Source organism: Xylocopa sonorina, chromosome 3 (genome assembly GCF_050948175.1).
Source record: "Xylocopa sonorina isolate GNS202 chromosome 3, iyXylSono1_principal, whole genome shotgun sequence".
NCBI classification, from domain to species: domain Eukaryota; kingdom Metazoa; phylum Arthropoda; class Insecta; order Hymenoptera; family Apidae; genus Xylocopa; species Xylocopa sonorina.
Window position 1 is genome coordinate 16579040 of NC_135195.1, and position 19559 is coordinate 16598598.

General features: G+C 42.7%; 2 protein-coding genes across 4 annotated transcripts; one reads left to right on the forward strand and one right to left on the reverse strand.

The window, feature by feature from the left end:
• The first annotated feature begins 469 nt into the window (after positions 1 to 469).
• Positions 470 to 16370, forward strand: LOC143433645 (otoferlin). Of its 2 annotated transcripts, none has more exons than XM_076911088.1 (26): positions 470 to 559; positions 3745 to 3803; positions 5135 to 5323; positions 5901 to 6175; positions 6453 to 6723; positions 7213 to 7389; positions 7647 to 7709; positions 8530 to 8614; positions 9338 to 9681; positions 9776 to 10086; positions 10167 to 10410; positions 10479 to 10715; positions 10790 to 11098; positions 11186 to 11338; positions 11422 to 11622; positions 11716 to 11967; positions 12485 to 12780; positions 12848 to 13212; positions 13285 to 13467; positions 13529 to 14435; positions 14507 to 14676; positions 14757 to 15075; positions 15158 to 15356; positions 15443 to 15661; positions 15731 to 15831; positions 16176 to 16370. In XM_076911088.1, exons 1-26 carry the CDS (start codon positions 481 to 483, stop codon positions 16354 to 16356), a joined length of 6189 nt encoding a protein of 2062 aa, XP_076767203.1. In that variant the 5' UTR covers positions 470 to 480; the 3' UTR covers positions 16357 to 16370. The 2 variants fall into 2 exon arrangements, with proteins under 2 accessions (XP_076767203.1, XP_076767204.1); XM_076911089.1 differs by having other exon boundaries at positions 11716 to 11964.
• Positions 16371 to 16743: 373 nt separating this feature from the next.
• On the reverse strand, positions 16744 to 19023 carry Ns4 (Nucleostemin 4). 2 transcript variants are annotated; one of them, XM_076892515.1, is made up of 5 exons: positions 18864 to 19023; positions 18465 to 18766; positions 17732 to 18377; positions 17227 to 17649; positions 16744 to 17146 (listed from the first exon to the last, which is right to left on the reverse strand). In XM_076892515.1, exons 1-5 carry the CDS (start codon positions 18955 to 18957, stop codon positions 16881 to 16883), a joined length of 1731 nt encoding a protein of 576 aa, XP_076748630.1. In that variant the 5' UTR covers positions 18958 to 19023; the 3' UTR covers positions 16744 to 16880. The 2 variants fall into 2 exon arrangements, with proteins under 2 accessions (XP_076748630.1, XP_076748629.1); XM_076892514.1 differs by having other exon boundaries at positions 18465 to 18769; positions 18864 to 19016.
• Between the last annotated feature and the right edge of the window lie 536 nt (positions 19024 to 19559).

The window sequence follows — 19559 nt, forward strand, 5'->3', positions numbered from 1 at the left end:
TGCGCCGATGACGTGTGACAGGTTGTATGTGTGTGTGTGTGTGTGTGCGCGAGAATAGGAAGAGAAGTGGTGGCGCGTGCGCCGATTTTCCAGGATGGCATCCGACGGGTAGGTCGGGTAGGACGGACAGGACTCGAGGGTTGTTCGAGGCGCGAACACCACTCAGTCCGAATTCGTTTGCCGTTCGATCCGCTCGTCGCTCGCGATACCGGTCCCGCGAGCTTTTACTCTCGCCAACCCCTTACTGAAAATATCTCTCTACCGGAATTATCCACGGCCCATTCGACCGAGAGATTCTCTCGCTTTCGTATCGCTAGTTTCACCGCTACCCCAGTCCCATCGGTCTCGCGTGACTCGCAATGACCGAGATACAGGACACGGTACGCGGTATACCGCGTTTCCTCGATTCCCTCGGTACGCACGACCCTTGCGAACGTTAACAGATATTTCTCGCGAGTCCAACAATCACCAACCTCGAGGATGGCGCTCGTTGTTATCGTAAAGAACTTTCAAGGACTGAAATACAAAGGAGACAAGGTTATCAAAGTCGACTTTCGAGGTAAGTTGCTCTCCAATTTCTCTCTACTCGTCTATCGTCAACTGTATCACCGATGATTAACGATCAGTCGTTACTAATTAATCGGAATTTCGAAAATTGTGTCAAGCGTTCATTCAGACCCAATGCGTATACCTGTTGTCCTTCGTTCATTCCGATTGAAAATTAGAATCGATATCGTATCATCGTAAAGTTTACGTTCAACTCCACACGATAGCGCAATAAATGAGTTTTCTTGCTTCAGAGATTCTTAAGAAATCTCCGAGGCTTCTTTTAAAGCTATTAGATTTTTATTTGGAAATTATTCGTGATTTGAAATGGAGGAAGCGCAAAGCGTGCGAAACAGTTTCGAAAAAATGATGTTGGGTCAAGAGTTAAAAGTTGAAATCGATCAGAAAATCGATAGTGTCGTTTCGTGGTTGCGTGCAGGATTATTATTCTTTCTCGGACGAAACTTTCGCGATCCCATCCAACTAACAAACAGGATAAATTAATCGATTTTAAACTATAACTAGGCGAATGTTTTCATAACGCTACCATAAAGTAAGTAATTAGCGGTATCGATTAAAATTAGGTTTTCTATAAATAAATGTTTCCATCCACAGTGGCCACCGGTTGGGTATTTATCGGCTCGCTTAATCGGCACGCGGTTTCCGTGATATTTAATTCCGTACTAATTTATATTTCCAGAGTAATGAGAAAATAAATGTTCCTTTCTTTGCGCGCGACACGAAACCTCACGTTTCTTACATTTAGTTATCAGCTATCTTTACAAACAATTACCAACCCTAATAGCAAGAGTATTTGTATTAGAACGGTGACCCTATCAAAACGTCAATTTCGTCCGTAACCGGTTGATTTAACCCCAACCCGTTAAATAACGATGATTAAAGTTCTCGATGTTAATGTCGTTTATACTAATTACAAAATCGGACTGTTTTAGAACCCGCCCACGTGCGACTGCTAATAAATGTACGCGTGTACGTTTGCATTTAAAACAGTTCCTTTTTTCCGTGTAACGGCGGACACATTTCAAGCAAAATCGTATAAACGACATCGTTTCAGATACGCATAAAGGCTTTTTCTTTCATTTACGTAGTAGTGCAGAAATTTATTATGAATAGCGATTCCGAGGTAGCTTATGCTAGCGGAATTCACTGGTTGGAAAATGCTGTTACATTTTGAACGACGTGCTATTTAAATTGGATTATTATGGAAACGATATTATACACATATAATAAATTGATATTCGTAATTGAAAAGTTTCCGGTGCTTTGATTTTTATTTCGCTCCAATATATAATATTTTAAAGAGCAGGTAACACGCGGTGGCGTATCGCAATGTAGAAGGAAACGTGTAGCATAGAGAGGATATAATTGCTTTAGAGGTTAATTTACACTTGAATTGCTGTTGCGCGCCGAGCAATACCGCGTTTCCCTATCTCTTATACCGCCGCCATGCGACTGATTGACGTTTTGCGAGCCGCTCGAATCGTTCCCACAAACGATCTGTTATGAAACGAAATGTCGTTTTCGTACTCGATCGAGCGTTTTCGAAGAGATTAAAAGAATAAAAAAAAAAAGAAACATTCCATCCTTGTTTAAAAAAGTGAGAGGATGTCTTCTCAAGTTCGATTTGACTTTTAACGGAGCAACGGGTCTAATTTCTGTAGGATGTACGCGAGTATCAGGATCACACGAGTCAGTTGTTATTAGCTCGCGCTATTCAAAGAAATGTCAACGTCTAAAAATAATGGAAAGCGTATCGCGTAAATAAATTGTTGAATGAAGGCGAGTTAGAGAATATTCAGGGAAGCGTGAGTACGTAGGGGTAGGAGTGATAGGTTAAATGAACCAGCCAGCGGTCGACTTAGCCCGGTCATCTCGCGGGATCGTGCACGACCGTAAAGGGAAATTCAAAGGCAGGACGGAGTAACAACGAATCGTTAACCGGAGACCAGGCTCCTCTGGCGACTAGACTTTCATTTACTCATGACTGCCCCAGTTCGTCGACGACCGTCACCCCGGGAGACATAAAGTTTCGCGTCAAGATTTTATACTTCCATCGTATGCTTAAACATTCCTCCAACTTCCATAATTAATGCCAAATTTTTCGATGCTTACTTCATACGAGTAATCAGCTTATCGAGCTATCGATGGATTATGTTTACGTAACTTACCACTGTTCTTTGTCGATTATATAATGGCGGACAAACATCATTCCATTAATCTCAATATAAATACATATATCACATTTACGTCGCACCCTCGTGTTCTTTCATTTGCGATAAGTCGAGTAAATCTGCTTGTACCTTTTTTCTATTACAAAGTGCCCTGCAAACGAGAGTTTGTAAATTATATTCTGCAGAAATGAACGTCAAGCGTGATTTAGAGTCCAAGTTTCGGTGTATGCGTATCTGAAATAATGTTATCTACGGAAGGAAGTAGGTATATATCTACGAACCTATGCGTAAGGAAGTCTGAACTTGGTGGAGTAGCAAATTGTCTAATGAAAGGTAAGGACTTTGAAACATTTCAGTGAAAAATAATGCAACGAACATAAAAGAGCTATAACGCTGTTTAAACTGAAAGTTTATGAAAGTAAAACCGCGAGAACCCGCTGTTACCTTTAAAAATACAGTTTTATTTTACAGGGTAACAATTTTTATCAAATCTTTTAATGAATAGCCAGATTGTACGCGTTTAAGAGTTCTATTGGAACATAATCGTTCCTGATAACGATCCGCGTCGGTATCGGTAATTACATCACTTAATCGATACGTCATAGCCGAAGAGATTGATCGTTTATAATAAAAAGGAGACCGAGCAAGATTACTCACAGAATATATTTACTGAAAATAGGTAGACGATTAGTTAAACTGTACATAGATTGAAACGATTCGATTTATACGTAGATAATTCGAGTAAAATATTTTGGTAAAACACGCATAGATTTAAATCGAATGGTAAGATCTACGTACTACGAACCATAGTGGCTATCTAGATCAGCTCAAGTTAGAAGTAATTTCGTTGAAATTATCCATTTATGTAGCCGGATCCCAACAACCATTCGTAAAATATACGAGGCAGGGAGTAACCTTCACCATCGGTGACCCAAGCTGAGGTTTATAAAAGCTTTTTTCGTGGTCGTCGAGAATCCTAACACATTTTCATGTTTCTGTGTTGCAGGCGTTCCTCATTACTCGAAATGTCTCGAAGACAGCGGCGATCACATAGACGTAGACGAGGTAAAGTATTCGATTAAAACTTTTCCCATTGAAAATAAAGTTACATCGACATTGACGCTGTTAAAAAGCCCACCGTGCAGCTGACACTCGTATACCGAATTCAACTGCAATTTTACTTTTCAATTGCCACCGTTTACCCTTTCTTCGCCTCGTTGGTGCTGCGCAATTAACCTGCACTTCGTTTCCGTCTGAACCGAGCGAGTTTCTCCAACTTGCATCACTTTTAAGTAACCTACTGTAATATAACGTAACACCGTCACCGATCGTCAAACGATATCGCAGATCGGAACGTTCACAGGACATTTCACGTTCGTTCTTTGCACGCAGGTGCATATACGTACCTACAGTTTGCGATATTACAAGAAGAAGTTAGGTCTGCAGGAGGTAAACGAGTGTATTAAGTTGTACGTAGTGCCGGTATGGTTTGCATACCGAGCACTTATCGCGACCCACTTTTTTGCTCGATTAAAGCGAAGTTTACGAAAACGCCCTTGTGATTTACTGCGTTTTGTGCACGGCAAACCTTTTTATTACGAAAAATTTGCAATTTTTTTCTTTTTTTCGTAACATTTGAAAAAGGGAAGGCGTAAGGAGGGTTGAATGGAACTTGAATCTCGTTAAACGTGCCGGGCGTTGAACAAAAGAGCGTTGCATTATTCAGGAAAAAATGTATTTTAAGGGAACGCTTATTCTTTAATTGACCCCGCGTATATTCGCGGTAATTACACGACTCTCCGCCATGCACCGCTCTACTTACAAAATGAAAAGGCAACTTTATATGTTACAGTTCACGCATGTTTCGAATTACTTGAAAAAAATTAATTTTTAGAACAATCTTTCACGGATAATCAAATTATCGTTCAGTAATATTTGAATTTGATGTCACGGCTACCACAGCAGAGGTGCGTGCCGATGAAATCGATCCACGAACAGGTTACCGGAAGTACCATACACGAACGTGTTTTTAGAATATATAATTATATACCTGTACCTGTGATAATCTGTAAAGCGGAGTTGTCTAATGATGAAAAGCGCGATGCACCGTATTGTATTCCATTTAATATCGATCTACAGCACACTGACCATTTAGCTGTCGATTCGCGTTATTTACGCAGGCTCTGAAATTATTCCAACTTTACCCGAGTCCAATCGAGTCTGAAAACTATTTCACAGAATCGAGCAAGGCATTATATAGTCCTGGCATCGAGTTAATTTTCCGTTCATACAGAGGCTGTAACGCATCGGCGAACGACCGACGTCCGATACGATTCAAACGAGAAATTAACAAACCCGACAGATGTAACCAGCGACAATTGTTCATTTCTTTGCAGAGTTTCACTTGGAATTTGGGGAGGCCGGTGGATGAAGCGGAAGTATTGCAACTATCGGTAATATCCCGTGGAGTTTTGAGGACCGAGAAAGTGCTCGGCAAATACGGTTTGGTTCTACAGACAGTGGCGCAGGAAGGTCGAATCGTCATCACGGATTCCTTGGTAGACCTCAATAACAAACCACTTCCGGTAGGTTGAAACGCGCGGTATCGGTGATCGCGATAACCGTTTCCGCGTTCAAATTCCGTTTCAATCGGCATGTTTCGGAATGGAAAGCTGATCGAACCATCGAATTATCGACGTTGCTGGTAATTCTACTCTTCGAAGAAACGTTTGAGCTTTGCGTAGATATTTCAGAAAATTGAAACGCACGAGAGCAATTCGTTTCAATAGAACGTAGTACGTTCGGACCTCATATTGCAAATTACCTTTCGCATACTTTGGCAAGTATACATCCTAGAAAAATGCACTCTAGAACTGATGCAAATTGTCTATTAGCATGTGCGAGCCTCGAACGGGCATACGCAACGAACGCTATGCACACGGAGCGAGGTGAATAAAAATGCAACAATGTGGTCGATATTTGAATAAACCAGGCGTTTCAGACATCGTACGGAAAGGGGACGTATAAATAAAACTTTAGTAGAATTTCTCAAATACGCGTGTGACGTGTGCGACGTAATTGAAATAAAAAAAATTGTTCTTAGACGCGACCGATGGCCGTGCAGCATTCGCGGTATAAAAAAATGCATTTGGTTGTGCGCAGGCTGTCATCTGCTTCGAAATACGATACAATCCTCCCGATGGAAGTTGCAGCTCGTACGCGGCGTCGGAAATAATGGAGGACGAACAACAGATGCTGATCGATATCGAGCAAAATATCGCGAATCTCGAAAGAAGCCTCGAACAAGCTAACACCGGCTCTGGCGGTGACAAAAGGAAGGGTTCTTGGCATAGCCCTGAGAAAAGTTCGAAGCGAGGCTTTCTACAGAGGGGTAGCTCGCTGATAACTGCTGCGGAAAAGACACAAGATCGGAAGAGGTGAGAAATTGCCAATAAGTAACGAGAGACCGTTTCGTTTCGTTTCGTTTGTGACGTGACCACCCTTTGTTCCATCGCTTTTGCAAATGAAACCAGAAACGTCGACGGAAGACCATTAGCTCGAAGATATTGTTTCTTAGCAGCAGAAAATGTCAAGTACTTCCTTGGCGACGTGACGTGACCAGAATCAACTAGAAGCCGCGAATTAGCATTAAGCTTCGAGTAACGTTACGCCTTTCCATTTTCCATCGAAAGAAATGCTTGCTATTTCTTTTAGTCGGAGCTCGAGGTTGAGGAACATAGGGTCCATCATAAAATTGGGGAAACGAAGACCGCCCAGAGCTCGATCCTGCGACGGTAGCTCGGATACCAGCGAGTTGCTCGATAGCAGGGATTCGAGTTGCGCAACATCCAACGAACCTTCCAGGACGAATTCCATGACTTCTTTGGAAACGAATGTTTCCGATTACGACACAGCGAAAATCAAAGCGAACGGGACGGACAACCAGGATGCGATTGCAAAGCCAACAAAGAAACCAAAACCAAAGGTAAATTCTAAAAAGTGTTGCAAAAAGCTCGCGAGATCGAAACTTGTACGGTGTACGCGCGAACCGCTTCAAATCTTTATTACGCAATAACGAACAAACTTTTCTTCTTTCGAGATACCTTCGCGTTGTGCTTTTTACGCAACCTCTTGCATCATTAAAATCTACGAAGATATTTTAGACTCTAATCTTGGGTGTCGCACTCCGCGTACTAGTAATTAAGTAGCTAAGTAACTAAGAATACTCCAACGAGACAGATAGGGTAGTCTAATGAAAGAGAAGCGACGAATATTCGCGTGAGTTCTCGTTAATCTATTCCGCGTCGGTGTGTCTCGAGTACTGAAATTGCAAATAATACGGAAACCATCCGAGGTATTATTATCCAGAGCCGCAATGCCAGCGAAAGTAAATTGCGCGATAAATTGCGTCACCGGTTCTGCATAAGAATTCGCCGACTTGAAAGTTTAAAGCGGCCCTTTTTCTTTCTCGTAGACCACCGACACAGGACAAACCGCGTTGAAGGCGCAGGATTATCAAGTCTGCATCACCATCATCGAGGCGAGGCAATTAGCGGGCTTGAATATGGATCCGGTAGTTTGCGTGCAAATTGGAGATCAACGAAAATATACCAGCGTCAAAGAATCCACCAACTGTCCGTATTACAACGAGGTAAACATTCCTTTTTCTCCGATCAAATTGTTTCGTTAATATTCTAATCGAATGCCTTTGATGGAAAATGAGGGTCGCTCGAACAAAGATCGGTCTCATTTTCCGGGTAACTTGTAATATAATTTCGGTGACCCCCTGGAATTCAGTTTCGTATCGATTTTCCTGGTTCATTCGCTCGCCGCGTTTCTATCGCCAAAATTATTAATCGTCTTGATTCCAATTTCGGACAACGCTTCTAATATCGTTCTGTTTTTCAGTATTTTGTTTTCGATTTCCACATGCCACCCGTAATGCTGTTCGATAAAATAATCACGCTGTCGGTAAGTCGAACGATCTTACCTTTTTCTACATCGTACGGCTGCTATTTAAGAGAAGTTAGGAAGCTATTTGCTTCTTTAGATAGTTGGAGTTATCAAATACTTGCCTATTAATTATTAAGAACGTTTCAAAGAGTACAGTGACGCTCGAGCAGTAAATCGCTAAGCGCGCTTGCCTTTTAAGTAAACCTTTTAAATAGAATGTTTTCGGCAATTTAAACGATTGTAGACAATTCATTACGAATTACTCCGCTAGTTTATCCACATATCGTATTAATCGATACTTATCGATTACCAAAAGTTGATTGCCGACAACGTTGCGTTTAAACGACTTGTTGTTCCTTCCGTTTCTCGTTCGAGTGGCGGAGAAAGGAAATAACGTTTTACAATGCATGATAGAAAGGGAAAAAGAGCGTCGCTTTTAATTATTTCACGGTACTAAAAGAATCACATTAGCAGCAGAACTGAGAACTAATAATCATCTCCGAAGCACACGATCCGTTTCGTTTAGAACCGTGAAATAACTTAGTGGTAACTTGGATACACGTCGTGGAACAAGAAAATCTCCGTTTATTTAGAAGAATACTCGTAGTTGCACAATTTCGAAAGAATCGTGTAAACGTCGCGCTGCAAGAACGTGTATATCGTTGCATAAGTGCGAACAAGAAAAGCGAGGGTAAATAAAACAGAAAGATAGAGTCAAGGAGTGGTCACGATCCGTGAGCTGGAATAAAAAGACAGGTTTACATGGCGAGTAATAATAATGAGGGAGAAGAAGAGAATTGAAGATTACTTGAAGTGAATATCTTCTACTGATACACAGGTGCAGCAATCGCGGAATCTCTTACGCGCTAATCTAACACTGGGCAGCTTTAAGTTAGACATCGCGACGGTATGGGCACAACCAGGTACTATATTTCACTCCTCCGAAAGGAAGTCTACAAATTTTTCTCAATCATTATCGACCTCTTCCGCGTCTCATCCTTTATCGAGCCCATGTCTTTCGAGGGGCGCGAATAATTTTTCCTCATTTCATATCGCGTAAACCAATGAATTTAATGACAAGACTAGCCCCATAAGTAATGTTACGATACGAAATTAATTACATATTATCGTTATGCAAAGCAAGATTAACGAGTAACAAAAAGTAATCGTGACAAAGAGGTGTACGAAAATTTGCAATCGAACTTTTATCGTCGACACGACTCCATTTCGACGCATGTCTTACACGACTCTTTGCGTATCGCTTCTAGTTTCAAAGTCATGCCGCTTCTGTCGCATAGAATATTTACTGGCAATCGCACGATTCTAGTACGACACGCGTTACTACGTAGAACGTTAATGTACATAGACGATATATAAGAAAATAAAAAAATGAAACCGAACCCACAGTTGGAAACCGGTATGTAAGTATAATATAATAAATATAAAACGATGCACTCGATAATAATCAACTACTATCGTTCGTAAGTAACGAAACTGGGCAGAAATTTGATCAGGTATAGGTAGAATAAGATGCACCGGAAGCGGATGACTGTTCAGCCGCATCTTCTCTCATCCATTCGCGAATCATGGATAGGATCGTTTGGTTCGTTGACTCGAGTAACGATTGGCGCGCTCGTTCATCGTAGATCACCAATTTTACCATAAATGGGCACTGCTGACGGACCCAGACGACGTGGCAGGTGGTCCAAAGGGTTACTTGAAGTGCGACATAAGCGTGATCGGTAAGGGCGACACCGTGAAAATCCCACCGAAGAGCGAGAAGGACGAGGACGACATCGAGGGTAATCTTCTGCTACCGGACGGTGTGCCTATCGAGAGGCAAAGGGCCAAGTTCATCGTAAAGGTCTACAGAGCGGACGGGCTGCCAAAGATGAACAGCAGCATCATGGCGAACGTGAAGAAAGCGTTCACCGGTGAAATAAAAGATCTCGTCGATCCGTACGTGCAAGTGTCCTTTGCCGGACTGACCGTAAGATCAATCGAATTTATCGATACACCATTCGCGAGCAATCGTTTCACAGACTGTTTCACGGAACTGACGTAACCTTTTCACCGGGATCTAGGGTAAGACGAGCGTTAAGAGGCACAGTTACGCACCAGTTTGGAACGAACAGATCGTTTTCACGGAAATGTTCCCACCCCTCTGTCAAAGGATTAAAATTCAGCTGTGCGACAACGACCCGGTCCACGCGACCGTGATCGGCACGCATTTCGTCGATCTGAAGCAGATCAGCAACGACGGCGAGAAGGGCTTTCTACCTACTTTCGGACCAGCTTTTATTCACTTCTACGGAAGCATAAGGGATTACAGCCTGATCGACGAGCATTCGACGTTGAACGCAGGACTGGGAGAGGGGATCTCCTATCGAGCAAGGTTACACACAACCAACGATACTTTTGCCTCTGATCGACAAACTTTCAATTTTTTATTTCTCCCCTCCCCCCTTTCCACAGATTGTTGATAGCGATTAGAACGGAAATAAGCGACAACATCGAGATGGCTCCGTCCGAGGTCGAAGTCGAGCCAGCTGTGCCCATCAACGAGTCCGCTTACGCTAGAAACGAAGAGTTTTTCCTTTTCGCGACGATCATGGATTGCACGATGATCGACAAGAAGCTCGGCGACAAACCGATGTATTTCGAACTATCGATAGGGAACGCGGGGAACGCTCTGGACGGGCACAACGAAAGTTCCAAGGTAAGATCCTCGAATTTATTCGGTTAAACCAAAAAGTTAGTTATCTAATGCGCGAGTAATGCAAGCAGATGTGCGACATGGGACCAAAGAGCGGAACGAGCGCGGATCAAGAAGAGCTCCAGGAAGTGTTAAGCGGCTCTTGGCAAAGCACAACCCCGGCCTGCAAGCCGATGACGCACGACAAAATTTATTACTTTCTACCGTACTGGGACGACAAACCGTGCCTCCACGTTAGGAGCATCTGGCCCGACTACAGGCGGAGGATGTACAACAGCAACATAATCAGCAAAATTTCCGATAAATTAGTACGTTACAGACTGTTCGACATCGATATCTCTGAAATTCAACGTTCGTTCAACGTTTTCCATCTCCTCGGTAGGAAGAGGGTCTAACGGAGGCTCAATTGCACGCGGACGACTGTTCGGGCGAGAAGATCTTAAAGTCCGTTCTGGAGGAGCTGAGCAGCAACTGCAATCGATACGTGAACATCAGTAAATCGAGTCTGACAGGGCCAGGAGTCGGGAAGACGAAACTCGATAAAGAGAGGACGAAACTCTGTCAAAGAGAATTGGAGAGTATGGGAATAATGTCGAGAAACTTGAAAGCGGTGGTCACTAAAAGTAGCTTCAAGGAAAGGCTGAAAACTGCTCAGGGTTATTTGCAGAAATTAAAGTTTCTCGTCGAGGATGTGAGTACCGTAGTTACCACCGCATGCATAGTCTCAAGCGTAAGAGAAGGCTCGACAGCTGAAAGGATACCGCCTGCTATTTTCTAGCCTCAAGATTCTCTACCGGATGTTTTCATTTGGGTGATTAGTTCCGGACGTCGAGTAGCTTACAACAGAATACCCGGGAGAGATTTAATCTACTCGATCGTCGATGAAGAATGCGGTAGACATTGCGGAAAAGTGCAAACCATGTTTCTTAAAGTACGATATCGAACGATATCGAATTAACAAATGGTTTGATTATTAATAATATATCCGTATTATTTAATGTAACGTGCGAACAGCTTCCAGGTAAAAAGCGGTTCGGACCATCGGGCTGGGCGATACAGACGAAATTACAAATTTACACGTGGCTGGGTATTTTGAAGCACAAGAAATACTTCACCCAAGGTCTGCCAAAGGGATACGAGCTCAGTCACGAGTTGAAAAACGTCGACAGACCGCGCGCTCTACCACCGACCATCATACATTACGTTGAGAAGCACGTAGGTGTACCCTCGTATTCGATTCGACGGGGAAACGTGAAATTGAAGCAAACTAACCGAGCAAAATAACGCTTGCTCCTTATTCTCGAGCAGAAGTTTCAGCTAAGAGCGCACATGTATCAAGCCAGATCTTTGATCGGTAGCGACGCATCGGGACTCTCCGATCCGTTCGCCCGAGTGATCTGCGGTGAATTTTGCAAGTCGACGCAAGTGATCGACGAAACTCTCAGTCCTACGTGGGACGAGCTCCTTCTTTTCGACGATATCTTGATCTACGGGACCGACGAAGAAATTAAAAAGGACCCACCCTCGATCGTCGTCGAAATCTTCGATCAGGATAAAGTGGTACGTCTCGACTACCCATTTCTGTTCTCGTACTAAAGTTAGCTGCTTCTTTTTAGTTGCGATACATTCTATAAAACTATCGAGAACGTTCGACCAATTTTCTCTGATCATTTTTCTGATTCTCTTTTTACAGAGTCATTTTGTTACTATGGACATAACACAGTGCATGAGGGCTCTGCTTTAACAGTTTGTATACGATATATGTGACATACATACGCGAATATAACACACGCTCCCACACATTATTTTCCCAGTCACGATCTAGGTACAGCAACTAGGTTAAGCAACTAAGCAACTAAGTTTACAAATTTACCGATCGGACGTTATCGCGTTATTTTTATTTGAATAACCAGCGGGAAGTAACGAGTAGAGATTTACGTGTGGGCGATAGAGGTTTAAAGATAAATTGGTTCGAGGGGTAGAAAAGTTTTTTTAACGAAAAAAGAATGAAAAGAAAAAAGAAAGACGGAAAGAATTTGTTCGGGAAGATTGATCAAAGACACGCGTACCGTTTCAGGGCAAGTCGGAGTACATAGGTAGAGCGGTCGCGCGACCTCACGTAAAACTGGCCTCGGAATGTTACGCGCCACCGGAATTTCCACCCTCGTTGGAATGGTACGACGTGACGAGGGGTGCGGCAAGGGCGGGTGAACTTCTAGCCGTTTTCGAGTTACTCGAATATCCATCGACAAAGGATTACGGGTTCCCGACGTTGCCAGACCCGAAGGAGATGGCAGCTCCCACTTCGGTTTTCGACCAGGGACCCATCCTTCCGGTCCCGGTTGGCATCCGGCCGACCTTGTCCAAGTATCGGTGAGACCTTCGATCCGTTTTCGATCCGACGTACGTCGTGAAAGCGTCTCTCGCTTGTCTGCCGCAGCATCGAGGTTCTCTTCTGGGGTCTAAGGGATTTGAAGAGGATACACTTGATGACCGTGGACAAGCCTCGCGTGGACGTCGAATGCGCCGGTCACATTCTCTATTCGTCGGTTATTACGAACGCGAAGAAGAATCCAAATTTCAACACGCCGGTCAAGTTTTTGGAGTTGGAACTACCGGAACAGGAACTCTATCGACCGCCCCTGACCATCAGAGCTGTGGATTGCAGAAGTTTCGGTCGTTACACGCTCGTTGGAACGCACACGATTAATTCGATTCACAAATACATGTATTGCCCGCAAACGAAGAAAGCGAGGGATGCCGAGGAGAGAAAGAAGAACTTGTACCAGCTGCAGCAATACACAAGTACGTACGTACCACCCGCGTACGACGCCCTTTCCCTCCACTATATTTCGTTTACTACGCTTCGCTACGTAGGTTTCGACGGATCGAAAACGAAATATCAACAGCCATCGTTACCAGAGTCGTTGACGGATCTCGAGTCGACCGCGGGGGATACGATAATTACTTTGGGGTTGGAGCAAGCCTGGCCAACGAAGAAGGAGAAAACCGAGCAGAATATACGAAAGAAGCACAGCTTGGTCAACGATGGAAGCTTGGGTGAGTGGTTAGAATTACGGTTAACGAGATTGCGATAAACGCGAGGGAAATATATCGTCAGGAGACATCGGGACGTTCGAGGACGAGGATGGTTGCCAAGACTGGTGGACGAAATACTTTGCCTCCATCGAAGCCATGATAGAGGAGAACAAGGAGCTTCGTAGAGAGAAGCCGATGTTCCAAACGCAGCCGAACGGTACCGGTGTCCCGAACTATTTGGAAGAGGCGTTCACCGGTCAAAATCCAACGAACGCGTCGGGCGAGAAGAGCCCTGGCGTCACCGCGAAAAGACTGTTCGGGTTAAAGTCGAGCGCGAACGCGGCCAGATTCGTCTCCAAGTTGAGTCCCAAGCATAGTTGCCGGAAGTTTCCCAAAACGGCACTGCTAAAGATATACCCGAACGAATTAGAGGCTCAGCCGGAATTCGAACAGTTCAAGGAATGGCTGCACACGTTCGAACTGTATCGCGGGAAGAAAACCGGGGACGAGCCCGAGGACGAGTCCCGAATAGTCGGAAGTTTTAAGGGGGCGCTAAAGGTTTACAAGTGGCCTCTTCCTAGAGATTTGATCGATCACACGGTCATGGGATTTGACCCGCAATACGGTTTCTTTCAAGGTGTACCCTCGAACGAGCCGATCCACGTCTTGGTACGAGTCTACGTCGTCAAGGCGAACGATCTTCATCCTTGCGACCTGAACGGGAAAGCGGACCCGTACGTGGTCCTTCAGCTAGGTGGTAAACGAATCAGCGACAAAGAGAACTACGTATCGAAGCAGCTTAACCCTGTATTCGGCAAGTGTTTCGAGATAGAGGCAACGTTCCCGCAAGACTCCTTGTTAACCGTTCAAGTACTGGATTGGGACTTGGTCGGTACCGACGACATGATCGGCGAAACGAAGATCGATCTGGAAAATCGATTTTACAGCAGGCATCGCGGCACCTGCGGGCTCGCTAACAAATACGAAGAGTAAGTCGCCGATTGAAAAGCCGAGTCGGGCGTGAATCGTGCGGTTGGTTGTTCAAGTAGAACTATTTTAGATCCGGTTACAACAAGTGGAGAGATGCGACGAAGCCGACGCAGATCTTGTCGAAGCTCTGCAAAGAGGGGAAGGTCGACGGACCGGTGTATTCCCAAGGAAAAGTGACGATCGGAAGGAAGACCTTCTCCTTGTCGAACGAAGAAATCGAATACTACGTGCACTCGAAAGGTAGACGCGATATTCTTCCGTATCCCTTTTTATCGATACGTTTCGCACTCGCGTGAGACGAACCTGCAAACATTTCCCAGGGATCGAGGAGCATCTCGCGTTGGCGGTTCTTCATCAGTGGCACGCGTTCCCAAGAATCGGTTGCAGTTTGGTCCCGGAACACGTGGAGACGCGGCCACTTTACAACCCCGAGAAACCGGGGATCGAGCAGGGAAAATTGGAAATGTGGGTCGACATGTTTCCCATGGACATGCCACCGCCGGGACCTTCGATCGACATCTCACCGCGGAAGCCCAAGAGCTACGAGCTCAGGATTATCATATGGAACACCGACGACGTCGTCTTAGAGGACGACGCGTTCTTTACCGGGGAAAAGATGAGCGACATTTACGTAAAAGGGTACGCGGTATATCATTTTTGTTGCTTACGCATTCAACGGATCGGAGATTGTCTCGACAATTGTTGGTTCGATTTCCGTCAGATGGTTGAAGGGCCCTGAAGATTGCCAGTCTACGGATATCCACTATCGGTCCTTGACCGGGGAAGGAAATTTTAATTGGCGCTTCATATTTCCGTTCGATTATCTAGTGGCGGAAGAGAAGATCGTAATTAATCGAAAGGAAAGCCTTTTCAGCTGGGATGAGACTGAATGCAAAATTCCGGCTCGTTTGGAATTACAAGTAATAATATCGGTCTCGTTCTATTCTTCTCCTTTCTTCTAACGTTTCCATTTAGTACATTCTTCCAGTTATTCCGTTTCACTTAGGTCTGGGACGCGGATCACTTCTCGGCTGACGATTTCCTCGGTGCCATTACGCTCGATTTGAACCGATTTCCCCGCGGTGCGAAAAACAGCAAGCTTTGCACGTTGAGTATGTTGAAAACCGATGGATCGGTGCCGACTGTAAATATCTTCAAGCAGAAACGAATAAAGGGTTGGTGGCCGTTTTACGTAAAGAAGGAGAACGAAGACATGGAATTAACGGTGGGCTTCAATTTTCGTTCACGTTACAATTCTGACAGTGAAGATGTTACACGATTCTAATTTTATCAGGGTAAGGTGGAAGCTGAAATTCATTTGTTAACTAAAGAGGAGGCTGAGAAAAATCCAGCAGGTTTTGGTAGGAGTGAACCCGATCCGCTCGATAAGCCGAAGTGAGTAAAAGAAAAAGTTGAATATTATATTCTCGGTGCTCCATCTTTGTAGAAAGTGCCGAGACTGGCCGTCCATCCATATCGACAGCAAAATAAACTACTAACCGACTGTGGCGCCATCTCTGTGTAATGTGCTGAAACTGAACGAGAATTAGTTCGTTTGAGAGAGATAGTGCCACGGTCAAGGAATCGTGTGTCATGTTATAGACGCAAAATATTTGGTTATGTTAGGTTCTATGTTCTACTTGCGTTTTACTGGAAATCATTATCTTTTTATAGGCTATAGTGGAAAGTGGAATTGGTTTTAAGAAATTGTATACAATTAACATGTTTTTTTGTTTCAGCCGACCCGATGCCTCTTTCATGTGGTTTTTAAATCCCTTGAAATCGATTAAATATATCGTATGGCACAATTACAAGTGGGCCATTCTGAAAGCTTTCGTGACAATTGGATTAATAGTACTGATATTATTATTCTTTTATGCGATACCTGGTTATTCGGTTAAAAAGTTATTAGGAGCTTAGAAATGCATTTCCAATTTTAAGTAGTACATACACACGTATGCACGTTCTAATTTTATTAGAAAAAACAGTATGTTCATAGAAAACGAAGCGGAACATTTAATTGAGTTAGCATTTCATTTTGTAAAGATAACTTTATCCAAGTTCTATAGGCCTGAAAAGTAAATAACTTTAGATTATTCAAGTATATGTGTAGATTTTGTTTCTATTCGCGAGCATCGATTGTAAGTAGCAGCAGAAGTAAAACTTGATAGTGCTTCTATATAAAAGCTCTCTTTAATAATTAATCGCTGTATAGTGGACCAACGACAGAAGTTAAAACGTGTATATACACAGCAGTACAATAAACAATTAGAAATTGTTAGATGCAGAACAATAATGCGTGTAATATACATACACAATGTTTTTACTTATGAAACGTTTCGTTATAAATACTATAGCCTACTTCGTTGTACAGAGATAATTTAACGTATATAGGAATTAGTAAATGATATTAAAAAGTAACAAACCATGGGGAATAATTTTTTTTACCCATCTGCGGATAATGCTTCAAATTTATTAACTACATAGGGTATTTCCGACTCTTCGCTTCCTGTGCCATCAGAATCTTCAGAATCACCAGATTCCACTTTATCTCTATGTTTTTTATCTTCCGAACGTTCCTCCTCATCATCTTCATCTTCATCTTCGGACGAGACGTATATTTTTCCCATCTCAGAGTTAACGTTTTCCTCTTTATTTCTAGCTTGAATCCATCTGACTAATTCAGCTTCCGGATGATTTTCCCACTTCTCTGTTAACGTTTGTAGATATTATTTGATATAGAAGTTATAAAACGAAAAATCATTTCGGCCATTCCGTAGGAACAATTACCTTTATTTATACTCCAATCCGGAGGATACACGTATACACAAATTTTTCCTTCGAGCGCCATTCTCAACAACGAATTAGCCGCTCTATACGAATCAAGTCTAGCGGTTCGTGCGGTTATGAAATTTCGTTTGGCAGCCCAACCATCGCAAATATCTATAGCGGACCATGTATCGTCGTTATCTGGATGTTGCAACTTGAGTATCTTTGGTAGATCTATTCTTTCAGCGAGATACTTAATCGCCGTGTACGGTTCCCTGACTTGAGCTATTGGAAAAGATCCCATTAATATTTGTATCTGTTTAGGCACTGTAGATGGAAAGACCAATCCTGGGCAATCGCAGAGGCAAACGGTTTTCGTAAGAAATATAGTTTGGAAATGTTTAGTGTGTCCTGGTGTACGAGACACGCTTACCACCTTTTTTCCTGTAAACGTGTTTTTCACAATTAATATATAGGACCGTCAGCGGTTGTCGTGTTAAACGTGTTATGCACAGAAAACATTTACCCATTAGTGCGTTCATCAATGATGATTTACCAACATTTGGAGTTCCGATACATCCAATAGTTAGAACCCCATTTTTATAACGTTCATGCTTGTAATAACTTGTATCTCCTTTTTTAATGGTAACGTTCTCTTTGTGATCGGCATCGTCTAGATCGAATTCCATTTGCATCTCTTCTTGAATTTTCTCTTGCCAAGAACTCAGGTCTACGTTATCTCCAACTATTTCCTTACAAGTATCCAACAATTTCTGAGCCCCTTCAGCAGCCATTTTTAGCTTCCCTTTTCTACGTCTTTGTTTTAATCCCTCCGTTTCGTTTGTGTTTCCACGTAAATTATAAGTAGGATAAGATGTGAACATCAAAATATGTAACTTTGGATACATAGAATGAAAATATTCTTTCCATGCTACTACTAACGCCGGAGGAGCTAAATCGACTTTGTTCAATACTAAAATCATGTCCTTTTCAAGATCGTTCGTAACGTACCGATATAGATATGGAGGAAACATTAACACGGAATATCTGATATCAACAATGATCAATAAAGTATCGCACATTTCTAGAACTCTCCACAATTGCCTCCATGTTTCTAAATTTAATTCAAAGTAACTGATGGAACTTAATTTTCCCATATCTTTTAGATATTCCTAAGAACCGACAAGTAGTTAAATTAATAGTAATATTTAATCTAGTAAGCAGAAAATAACTATAAACGAAAACTACATTTTACTTACAGTAAAATACCTTTGCTCTCTCAACTCTAATTGTTCTTTTGTCATGTCGAAATCCCAAGGTGGTCTCTTAGGCATATCGACTTCTGGTGGAAAATAATTATCAGATACTTCTTGATCTTTCAGAGATAACGGCTCGACGGCTGTTCTAGCTTGTTCTTTTCGCTTCATCAATTCCTCTTTGCTTTCTTGAAAGAATTGCAAAGTATACCTGTTCCTAGAAGAACCATCATCCTTTGGCTGTTTGTTAATCTTTTGTATAGCGCTGTATTCGAAATTATCATTGCCCTTGCTATAATTTCCGGCTGCTGAATACAATAGAAAATTAGTTACTTGAAATATTTCAGGTGTATTTTTCAGGTGTAATTTTGTTAGCCGCGATTATCGTCATACGATACGTACTCAATATCGCTGAACTCTGTCGTTGTTTTTTAGCTTGCAGTTGCTGTTTCTTCGCTTTACCGCTAAACGGTTTTTTCCTCGTCCCCTGCGGCATGCTTTATTATTATCTTAACCTCATGTGTACGCGAACTTGTTAGAAATCTTTCGGTCAATCTTAAAACGAGATGCTTTCCACTTGGAATACCAATGGAAATTATTTAGATATTCGAAAGGATCGCAGTCACGAGTGATCTTATAAAAGTGACCTGAAATTGCTCGTATGAAACTACCTAGCTAGGTAAGTTTCTTACCTACCTACGTATACATGTGTACGTGAAGTTTGTAAATATGATCGTGATATCTTACGGTAAAAAAGCCAATATTAACGCGAGTAAACAATTCGTTGAAAGCACTGATCGTAGATAAAATTTATAGAAATTGATATCGTAAATCAAAATATTTTCGCGTGTACAATTCTTTATTCGCCTCATGATGGAAATATATTCAATAATCTGGTAAGGTTGTCAACCGATGGACGCACGCGAATAATAAAAATATTTAAATTCGATAGTAACCCATGCAGGGGCCAATAGGAATCCAATAGAAAGTGGTTTTATCTAGTGATATTCTGACCGATGTATTTGGCATACGAGGCGCCAAAGAACTTCCAAGAAATTTTCCCGGATTACGACGTACTTACGCTTAAATTTCGTCATT